At 32.5% G+C, this 12,280-nt stretch overlaps 1 protein-coding gene across 1 annotated transcript; it reads left to right on the forward strand.

The window, feature by feature from the left end:
- Positions 1 to 4,039: 4,039 nt before the first annotated feature.
- On the forward strand, positions 4,040 to 7,553 carry LOC18032242 (serine/threonine-protein phosphatase 6 regulatory ankyrin repeat subunit B). The gene is made up of 3 exons (XM_006420439.2): positions 4,040 to 4,907; positions 6,377 to 6,909; positions 6,997 to 7,553. The coding sequence occupies exons 1-3, from the start codon at positions 4,223 to 4,225 to the stop codon at positions 7,516 to 7,518; spliced, it is 1,740 nt and encodes a 579-aa protein (XP_006420502.2). The 5' UTR covers positions 4,040 to 4,222; the 3' UTR covers positions 7,519 to 7,553.
- The last annotated feature ends 4,727 nt before the right edge of the window (positions 7,554 to 12,280 follow it).

The following is a 12,280-nucleotide window of genomic DNA, read 5'->3' on the forward strand; positions in this document are numbered from 1 at the left end:
CTCTCACAGCAAGCTATTCTTGTCCGAATGGGTATGGTCTTATTCTTGATGATTGTCTAGCTTTAGCTAAGTCTATAGGAGATATTGAGTTCTCTTTTATTCGAAGGTCTGCGAACACTGCCGCCCATGTTACCGCTCGGGTAGGGGGTTCTTTGTCAGGCTTTGAGGAGTGGAGTCATGTTCCACCTCCTTGGTTATTTACTTCTCTGTAATCTTTGCCTTTTAATGAAGTTTCCAGTTTCAAAAAAAAAAAAAAAACTTTTTTTCTCAAGTATGTCCTTAAATCAATCTTTATTAAAATAATATTTATAGTTAAGTTATTCTTTTTTGGAACCTTTAAAATTCAAAATTAAAAATAGTAATCTATCTTTTTAATTACTTTCTTTGGAGCAAGTTTCTCGATGTTGCAATATCTTTTGAATATTTTTTTTGTTACGTTCACACAGACATATACAATAAATTCATAAATTTATAATCTAACCCTGCCTGGTCAAAAGATTATCTTGACGATCCTAAATATGATTACAAAGATATGACAGCGTCCAATGTTGTAGTATAGTGAAAATTACCCTTTAGGACAATGCTTTGCACCCCCCTTGAGGAATTTTCTCTGAGTTCGTATTCGTTGGTCGGATAACAAATTCTTAGTTGTAGGAAGCAACTATTTGGTTTCCGGCTGCAGCCACAAGGTTATGATTGTAACTTTCTTTTTTAAATAACAAAGAATATTGTTGTCAAGCTATTGTCCATCACCGTTGAGTTTTTTATGGGTGTTGTTGTTCCGGCTGAGCTGATCCTTCAAAAAGTTATTTTGCCTCATATTTCCAACGTAAATGGCCCAACAAATTTGTGTCATTCTGTATATTTATTAATATGAATACGTTTCATAATTGTGCGACTTATCTTTCTGTCTTAGTTGTTATATTAAAAAAATTAACTGGAGAAAAAGAAGATCTAACATTTTTTTCTGGTCAAGGCAGCTGCTTCTCGAAAAAATATTGTCGCTGATATCCTAGGTTTCTCGGAAGGCTCTTTTCCTTTTGTTTATCTTGGAGTTCCAATTTTCAAGGGTTGTATTTTGGCCCATGCCGGGCGAGTTGAGCTAGTAAATACTCTTGGCCGTGGGGATTGAGTTAATAATTTTTATTTTTTTTTCCATTGAAAACACTACAACGTTTTGCCTTTGTTCTTCTCAGCGGTCTCTCACCCCACGATTGATTTAACATTTCTCTTACAAATTAAAAGAGTAAGTAAACATTAATTAAAAAATTATCCAGGTCAGCAAAAAGTCAACAGATAGATGCACAAAAACTCTATTCGCCTCCACGTAAACTCGTAGCATTTAGATGCAACCCTTAAATAATAAAGTTACTGCTTTCAAGTCGTTGTTCAACACCATTGTGTTTGCTAATTGGTAACATTGATCTGACTGATTGAAGCTTTTAACGAAACTATATTGAATCATATCAAATGGACCCTGATTTCAAAGCTGCAGTTAAAATACTGAACCTTTTAAGGATATGGGAAGAGATGTAACTTTGAACTAGAGGCGTCAGTGGACTTGACACAGCTGAATGTGTAAAATATATTTTGCACAAACTAAACAATTGTAAAACTTTGAAGTTGTCGGATGGGAATTGCATAATAAGATTGTCCCACTGGATCCATTGTGATGCTCGTATTAAAAAGCTAAAGGGAAGAAAGAAAGATTTTCATTCATTATTTATTGTCTATTTTACGATAATATAAATACATAAGCTATTGTAATAATTATAAAAGAAAGTCAAAGGAAAAATAAATAAAGAAGTGTAGTAATTATCTGGTGGGAGGAAAATAAATGAAAAAGAATAGTAGGTGTCGGTAGGAAGAAAATAAATGAAGTGGAGAGGAAAATAAATGAAAAGGAGTAGTAGATGTCCGTAGGAAGAAAATAAATGAAGTGGAGAGGAAAATAAATGAAAAAGAGTAGTAGGTGTTGGTAGGAAGAAAATAAATGAAGTGGGGGTGGTGGCAATTATTATGTCTATTTTAAAAATCATCATTGCATTTCAAAAGTTATTATTGCATGTTTTTTACATGTACCCTGTAGTTATTATGCTTGCCTACCAATAGTGTGAATCAATTAAAGGTTGGTGGAAGAATAAAGAACATATGTTAAATTAAGGTAAGAATTTCCATATACATAAATAATAGTTAATTAATTAAGTGATTTTAAATCACTTAGATGTTTTTCTATCATACAAAACGTATAAACGTCTATAATTAGTACATGAATGACACATACACATTCCATATAGTATCATTTTAGGAAGTGATTTAACAAGTAACAAGAGGGCTAAGAGGCAACGTTGAATCACTTTTCTTTTGTAGAATTAATGAACTATCAATTGTACTCATAGAGGATTCCCCTATTATTTTATTGTTTGCAATCACTTAAGAGTCACTTGATTCTTTACCCAACAAACAAAAAGAGCAGAACTGTATATGGAATCCGATGGAAACGTGATAAGGAAGGCTGCAGTATTTAAAGATTGAGGATATGGCTCTGCAGACTTTTTCAATATGAAGGACAATACAAAAGAAGAAATCATGGTAAACTTTAATAATTAATTGGTATATGTTTTTGTGTCTGAGTTCTTAAAAATATTGCGCCGCAGTTTAATTAATTATTAATTAAACATACAAGCACCCACAGTTGAGAAATTGAATAGTTTGCCAAAGAGAATGACTAATCTCAATTTATTCATTTGTTTAACTAAAAGAGCATGAGGAAGAAATCAAGGTTAAAAATAGTGAGAATTAATGTCGATACTTTTAACTGTCTGTTTGTCTCTTTTTCTTTTCCGATAATACTTCCCTGTTGTTGGCCCTCTTTGTTTCTTTCTTCAATATTTTCTACTCGGCCCATTGAGCCCATAATTTCCTGTGCTGCTATCAACTTGTTTTCCCGCTTTTTTCCTTTCATTTTTCCCTCCACAATGCTCTCTCTTCTCTATGCATCTGCTTCATCTCTGTTGCACCTGCTATCTTGCTGCAATCGATCTTCTGCAATCGATCTTCTGCAATCTCTCTCTATTTAGGCTGTGTTTATTTGCTGGAGTGAGAGTGAGGAGTGTGAATTCCTCCCACTCCAGCGTTTATTTCCTTAAAATAGGAAGGGAGTAGAGCCCCACTCATTTTTTTAGTGGGGAGTGGAAGTAGGAGTGGGAATCCACTCCTACCTCTCCCTTTTTTACCCTTTTATTTTTTTAATTTAATTTAATATTTTATAATTAATAAAATAAATTAAATAATATTATATTTATTTGAATAATATTATTATATTTATTTGAATAATAATATTATATTTAATTAAATAATAATTTGTATTGATTCTAAGTTAAAATTATTTTAAAATAATATTATTATATTAATAGAGAATTAATAAATATAATATTATTATATTTATTTTAAAAATAATAGTACTATATTTATTTAATATTAATAATAATAAATAGTTTATTCTAAGAAAATATTAATTTTGTACTAAATAATATTACATTATTATTTTATATAATAATAAATTTAATATAATTATATTAAATAAAATAAAATAAGGTTTCATTTTATATTAAAATTAATAATTTATTGTTCATAATTAAGAATAATAATAATTATAATAAATTTACAAATATAATAAAATAAATATTATTCATTAAATATATTTTTTATTAGTTTTGTAATTAAAAACTATAATTCTTTAAATAAGGATAAAATTATAATTTGAAACTATTTACTCCTAATCCAAGACAAAGTAAATACATAAATTAGATTCTGATCTCTATTCCATATTTTCATTCCAGTGTAAATAAACAACCTACTCTCACTCTTACTCCACACTCTCAATCCTAAGATTCACACTCCTAGGATTCACAATCCAATTCAAAAAATAAATGCTACCTTAATGCTCCCACACCTACTTCTTCCACCTGGCTACCTCTCATTAGATTTGAGCAAATCCCCATATTAATTTGGCTTGGCCCGGAACAGCCTCCACTCTCATCCCGATTGGCCCGACCCGTATTTTTTCGGTGTCGTTACCCTGTCAAAAAAGCAAGAATTTAAGACGTGAAAAATACTACACTTTTCAAGTCATATATACATACATGTAAGGTTTAGAGGAAGATCTATGAGTACCTCCGAGATACTGGGTACCCTTATCTAATAGATCAACTTCGCCAAAATGAATCCTGTTTCCATTGAGATTGAGGAAGCTTCATTATTGGACAACAATGGCGAGATCAGTCAGTCGCAAATAGACCCAATTTTGTTCAAAGTTGCAGCTGCGGGCAATTCGGAGCCCTTCAAAGATATGGCAAGAGAGGTAATTGAGAGCTTGTTAACAGCAAAGACCAAAAACACAATCCTGCATATCAGTATCATATCCCAAGAAAGAGAAAACGTGTCAACGAAGTTCGTAGCAGAAATACTTGAGAAATGCCCATCGCTGCTACTACAAGTTAATGCCAAAGGCAATACTCCACTTAACGTTGCTGCAAAATTCGGCCATTCTGATATAGTAAGGGTTCTTGTTGAAAGAGCAAAATTACCTCAACATGAAAATGAAGAGCTAGAGAGCGGGGTAGGAGCTGCCAGGCAGATGATTAGGATGACAAATAATGAGAAGAATACAGCACTCCACGAGGCGGTGTGTCACCAAAACGTCGATGTGGTGGAAATACTGACGAAAGAAGACCCTGATTATCCATATTCTGCAAATAATTACGGCAAAACGCCACTCTACATGGCTGCTGAGTCTCGGTGTTCTAATATGGTGCTTGCCTTATTGGAAAACAGCACATCAGTGTCTCACGAAGGCCCCAACGGAAAGACGGCTTTACATGCTGCAGCAATGGAATTTCCTTTCGGTAAATTTAGTACCCTTTCAGTAGGAATTTCAATATTGATATCTTTCTATTAATAGATTCTTTCCATAATGTTCAAGTAAATACACCCTTTTAATTCATTAATAAATTATTAATTGTCATAAATTTAATCATGATAAATTGTCAGATATAAATTAGTATTTTAAAATACTATAATATCCCACATTGAGGAGAAGTAAGAGCAGTTGAATTTAGTTTCAATTAATTACTTGGTTGAATTGCTTACAAATTAGATGTGAATAATTCAATTTTATTTATGATTGAATCAAATTGTGAGACTCATACTGACTAATTTAAATTAAATATAAAAAAAAAAGTAGATAACGAGTTCAAATTTGAGTTAGGAAAAAGTTATGTAGTTTTGATACATTTGAAGCCTTTAAGGTGGGTTTGATAGTTCTATTGTTTTAAATAATGTTCTTTACTGCTATCTCATCTTTCTTCACCAATTTATTTTCTTTTACGATTCTAAATTGTTATCCTTGAGTGCATGTAACGACCTACCCGAATTTCAAAGGTGAATCTAACTACGGTTAACATATAAACTTCAACGGCTGATCGGCAACAAATCGGCCACTGTTTGATGGTCAAAAATTGAAGTGACTGCCATAAAGGACAAATCCCAGGTGACGACATGACCGAAATCCTGTGAAAACTCGCCGATTTGAGTCGTCGTCCTCCGTGACTTAACACGGGTTTGTGGGGTGGTCATAGGCTGTTAACAGCAACAATGATGATGGGGGAATGACTGGCATCGTCTGGGAGTTCGGTTGATACCCTCCATTGCCGGAGATGTGGCCGGAATCGGAAGCACCGATTCAAGTTTCGTGAACGGGTTGACCTGACCCGTTTCTCTCTCCTCTGACCCGATCGCGCACGTTGTCTCTCTCACTTAACTCTTAATCCAGTTAATGACTAAATACCCTTAGGAGAATTAATTTTCTGAATAATGACAAAAATACTCTTAATTTATGAAGAAATTAAGTGCTGTTATGAAGGAATTAATTTTTTTACTGCGAAATGCTCCTAAAAAATTAATCTTTAGAACTGTAAATACAGTGAAAATTGGTCTTTTGGATGATAACTAAGATAGGGAAAGTTGGTTTTAGGATAATTAGATTCACCGAATTAGTCTTTAGGATAGTGCTTCAAACATGTCTCAATGAATTTTGCAAAAATTGTTATTTCTATATGCAAAATCAGGGAAATGATTGCAAGTTCTTATTTTGTTAAATAACAAAGTTACCGATCTAAAGCCATTATTCATTACTCATCGTGTGATTGGTGTTGGTGTTGTTGCTCTAGACTTCTGGCTGATTTGGAATTTAAAAAAACTATTTTATTTTCCTCATATTTCCAACATAAATAGCCCCCCAAATATAGGTCATTTATGAATATTTACTTTTATTAAAAGTTTTCATTATTAATTGATTTATCTTCTGTATTCTCAGCTAATGCTGCATTCCAAAAATTACTTGAGGAAAAGAAGAATCTGATCAAAGAAACAGATCAATATGGGTGGACTCCAATTCATTACGCTGCATATCATGGAAATTACTGGACGATAAAATTGCTATTAGAAACCGATCAATCCGCTTCGAACATTGCTGACAAAGATCGAAAGATGACAGCTCTTCATTTGGCAGCGGGCCAAGGGCATGCCAAAATAGTTAAAGAAATTCTTTCCGTCAATCCAGAATGTTACGAGCTGGTCGATAACAGGGGATGGAATTTTCTCCATTATGCTATGGTTAGTTTTCATGTTGGACAACTAAGAAATCTTCTTGAAAATAATCCGTTAGCGAGGAGTCTTATAGATGAGGGGGATGCCAAGGGAAACACTCCTCTCCATGTGCTTGCTGCTGTCCGTCCAAAAGAATTCGATGTCGATTTGGTTAGGAAGACTCAAACCAACTATGACGCTGTCAACAAACAAAATGTTAGTGTTAGACACATTTTAGATTATGGCTATCCTGAGCTCAAGGTAATTATTTAATTTGTTCTTTCAACTAATTATTAAATTTTATTTTTTTACGATATTAATTAATATTCAAATATAAATTAATTACAGAAAGAAATCCAAAAATTATCCAAAGATGTTGGCAGAGGACAATATTCAAAAGGTGTTAGAAGAGTAGTGCAAAAGTGTGTTACTAAAGAAAATTACAAGGATACAAGAGCATCACATTTGGTAGTGGCTGCACTCATAGCAACAGTAGCCTTCGCAGCAGCTTTCACCATTCCTGGCGGTTATAGAAGCGAAAATGGAACTGCAATCCTGAGGAGAAATAAAGCTTTTCAATTATTTATGGTAGCAGATTCCATTGCCATGGCCTTTTCTCTTTCTGCCGTCGTTACTCACTTCTGGTTGTCTTATGTAACTGAAGAAACTAAAGATTTCAATGAGGATTTGTTCCACGCTTCCATTTGGTTCACCTTATTGTCCATGGGAGCAATGGTGATTGCATTTGTTACGGGCACATATGCAATGTTAGCCCCTTCTTTAGGCCTTGCTATTATCACTTCTTTAATTGGCCTGAGCTTTTTCTTTCCTGCGATTTCGCTCATCAGAAATAATCAGATTGTCTTTTAAATTAGTAGGACAAAAGTAATTGATTGTAGCGAGTCACCATCTTTGTTTATCAATAAAATGATTGATTTTCATTTAACATAAACATTAATTAATTTACTCAATCTTTGTTAAAAAGCAATCATTATTTTAATTGTGCATCAATCACGGATACTTTAATGAAAATTAAATTTGAGATTCAGGCCGGTCTGTTTTACTGTCAATGATTAGATTGAATTGGTGAGAGGAAGTTAAAATTAAATTTAATATTTTAAATTGTTTGTACTCTCTTGATGGAATAAAATATTGATTATTTTGTTAAAAAAAATTTGAGAAAATTTATCTCTTTGTATAATATGTCATGATAAATCTTCAATTAGACATGAGTAAAGAAATTTCTATTAAAATTTATCTCTTTGTGCACTTAAGGAAGGGACGTTACTTTGGAGGAATTATTGCAACTATCGAAAACTAACAAATGAAATGGTTGAGGCTTCAGAAGCTCAGGCATATGATGGACCAGGTTCTGTTCAGCCCGTCCAAACTTGAAAGTGCTTTTATGAACTTAGGCTTGAGCCTGGACTTGTCCAAGCTCAGCCCATTTTCCATCCCTTTTTGGTCCAACCACTGAACAGAAAGGAATCCCAACTCCTAATTAGCCTAATCATCTGCCCTCTGCTGAATTCCATGGAAACATGTGTAAACCAAAAACAAAATCGACTTTGGATTCCTAAAGATTGTGCGAAACAAGCACATGAGCGGCTCCACGGCCCAAAAGGCGATTTTTGGACCATGATAAAGCGGACGAGGTAAAATGCCAATACTTACCATTATACTTTAGGCAAAGTCTCTTTATCTCTCGACCTTATTCGTGAGATTTGATAAATTAAAATTATGCTTTAGGTGACGTCTCGAGATAATATTACAACAGTTATTTTTAATTGAAATTAATTACTCTAAAATAAACTACCAAAGATATGCTTTCAAATTCAATGTTCGCAAATTCAAATGAATTAGGTTGTATGATATATATAACAAAGGACTCACTTTTGTAAACCATTTAATCTATCACATGTAACGTCAATTGTACTTGATTTGGTTTGCCTTTGCCACCTGCTTATACAGCTAAATTTTAATAGGATAATTGATAACTAAGTTCTTAATGTTTATCTAAGATTAAACTACCTAAAAAATTTAGCCGAGTGATTTTTAAATAATTTTACTTTATTAATTACCCAAATTCAAATCCTATGGTAGGTTGAGGGAGAAAAAATTGATTTGGGTTGGTTGAGGTAGATTCTTTTTAAGAAGCACTAATTAGAAACAAAAATTAATATATTTATGTAGATGGCAGCTAGATTTGTCGATAAATTCTTTTTGAAATATCTTTAATAAATTTTAACAAAGTATTCAATATGAGAGAGATTTGAGATGAATTAGAATGAAACTAAAAAAAAAAAGAGTCTCTTTGACAATATATTAATAGTGCGTTTATTAACTATGATTCATAATAGGCAAGAATCATAATGAATTGGAATCAAAATGTAGAATAATAAATTGTTTACTTCAATTATAAGAATCGAGATCGAAATCAACAAAATTCCAAACTTAGTATGTTTATTTTGTTTTAAAACTAGAATAGATGATTGTAAGTTATCAAAATGGAGTAAAAAGAAAGTTTTAATTTTCAATAAAGATAAATAATTTTTACTCTTTATTCTCATTTCTCCATTCTTCTTCTGCCATCTAAATGAAATTCCTACTCATTCCCAAATTTATGACTCACTCAAAATTTATTTATATTTTTTAAAATTTTTAGCAAATAAATTTTATTAATATATAATTCTCATTCCTCATTTTTTTTCTAAATCCAAAAATAAACACATTAATGACATTTATTGCATCGACAAAACCATGTGGTTGTCCTAAAATTGATCTAAGAACCCACATCTGCTAACTTTATTTTGACTTTCAAAAGACACGACTCCACTCTGGCATTCAACCAATGGCAAGTGGATGGTTGCTGGCTGTGAGGAAGCCACTTTGGATTCGGTGACTATCACCCTTATGAGTTATGACTCTCTAGTCTCTACTAATTGTGAATTAGATTCTCTTGTCACTAGACATGTGACTTGTAACTGTGAGTAGCATCAGGAGGCCTATCTCCCTAGAAAATAACCAAAACGCATGATAAAAGAAAAGAAACAGATAGGGGGATTCGTGAAATACTGAAAATTACGATCATAATAAATTTTAATTAATATATGTACCACAACTGCTATAAACAATAACAAATAAATTTAGAATTTTTATTATAAAAAGATTTTTTATCATTCTAATTTTGACTGCTAGATGAACTTAGTGATTTTGATAAATTAATGAGATATTTCTTTCTCTTTTTTTTTTTTGAAAACCTTTATACAACTTTCTATGCTCATTCATATTTTAAATGAATAAATTGTTACAATTATAAATATAATTATTATTAATAAAATATCACTCCATTGTTAGTCTATTGATCTTTTGTTCATCAGAAAATTCCAAAAGAGTGGTTGTAAATCCCCTATCTTCAAAAGATAAAAAAAAAAAAAGGTCCAAAGCAAAATTATACTACTTGTCCCATTCATAGAATTATTGCTTCTATTTTGTGGAATTCTTAAAGGTGAAATTAGGATCAAAACCATCCTTCATATGGAGAAGTATTTTGTGGGGAAGGCAGATCATTCACAAAGGGCTGAGGTGGAGAATAGGAGATGGAAAAAGTGCCCAGATTTATCACAGTTGCTGGTTGCCAAACCTTCAACATTCAAGCCATTCTCTCCACCAAAGCTCCCTCTGGAATCCAGAGTATCAGAGTTAATTGATGGGGAAAATAAGTGGAAAGAGGTATTAATTCAGAAGAACTTCATGAAAGAAGATGCTCAACAGATCTTGAATATCCCCCTGCCAAGAACCCCCAAACCTGATAAGCTGCTATGGCATTTCAATAAGCGAGGAGAATACTTAGTCAAGAGTGGGTATTAAGTGGCCTTGAATCTGAAATTTCCTGATCAACCAAACAGTTCAGAGAAGAAGCAAATTCCATGGAACATCATATGGGCTTCAGAGTTGCCAGCAAAGATAAAAATTTTCATGTAAGAGCAGCAAGAAATCTTATGCCAACAGCAGTTAACTTGTGGAGGAAAAAGGTGATTCAAAGTCCCTCGTGTCAAAGATGTAGAAGAACTGAAGAGACACCCTATCATGCTATTTTCAATTATGCCTAAAAAGTATGGAGGCTCACAGAATATGGAGAGGAGATCAGTCAGTGTGAAAGCAAAGATGTGCTGAATTTAATGGTGGAATTGGCAAAAAAGAAGAGCAAAGTTGATATGGAGATGATAATGGCATTATGTTGGGTTCCTTGGCACTCAAGGAATTTTCAAATCCTAAAAAACAAGAAGGAAGACCCCCAAATATCAGTAGCAAGAGCAGAAGCAATAGTCCAATCCTACAAAAACGTCAAGCAGCCGCAATCATACATGCAAGAGGAGAGAAATGGACAAAGAATCAACAATGGAGACCTCCAGCTCCAGGTTGGTTTAAAGTAAATGTGGACGCAACTATAATGGATGATCAAAACAAAGAAGGCTTAGGGGTGGTGGTTAGAAATTCTGAAGGAAAGTGTACAGCAGTAGCTATGAAGCCAGCAGAGTTCCATGAAAGCATTGCTTTCGCAGAAGCTGAAGCCACAAAGTTTGGTTTAGAAATTGCAGAGCAAGATGGTTGTTTGCCCTTGATTGTTGAAACAGATTCCCAGGAAGTAGTGGATTTGGTTTTAAATAGAAAGGGCACTCGGAAAGAGATATTTTGGTTAATCTCCGAGATTCAAGCCATTTTATTGATAATGCAGTAGAGCAAATTGCAGCATGTTTTGAGAAGTGGTAACAGTGCAGCCCACTCATTAGCCAAATTAGACTTAAAGCAAGATTCTGTATTCTCATGGCTGGAAAACATTCCAGAAAGTATTTTGTCTGTAATCACTGATTTTGAGAAATGAAAGATCCTGTTTCATATAAAAAAAAAAAAAATACTGGTGTATTATATTATGTTGCATTGTACTAGCACTGTATTATAACAATGTTGTACAATGTTTGGTGTTATTATATACTGCATTGATTTTTTTGTAATTAATTTAAATTAAATATTACATTATATTAATATTTTATATTATATTAACATATTTAAATTGTATTAATCTTTTATATTATTATTAGTTATAATAAATTATATATTTATTAATTTATATTAATAATTATAATGTAAAAATAAAAATATTATATAATATTGTATTAAATTAAAAAGTTGTTGTTATTATTATTATTATTATTATTAAGCAAAAGCAAAAGTAAAAGCAAAAGCAAGAGAGAAAAAAAAAAAGCAAGCTAATGCGGCAGTTGCTACATTACCGCACCCCCTTTAACTCATTCTCATGTTCTTCCAAACATAACCTTAGTGTTAATTTAATGTGAACAGAATTTTAATACCCCATAATACAATGCACCAAACATATCCTTAGATATTTTTCTGTCTAATAAAACGTAAAAATGTCAATAATTAGTATATGAATGACACATTCCATATAGTATCATTTTAAGAAGTGATTTAATAAGTAACAACAAGGCTAAGAGGCAACGTTGAATCACTTTTCTTTTGTAGTATTAATGAACTATCAATTGTACTTATAGAGGATTCCCCTATTATTTTATTGTTTGCAGTCACTTAAGAGTCACTTGATTCTTTACCC

This window comes from Citrus clementina, unplaced genomic scaffold (assembly GCF_000493195.1).
Source record: "Citrus clementina cultivar Clemenules unplaced genomic scaffold, Citrus_clementina_v1.0 scaffold_9, whole genome shotgun sequence".
NCBI lineage: Eukaryota > Viridiplantae > Streptophyta > Magnoliopsida > Sapindales > Rutaceae > Citrus > Citrus x clementina.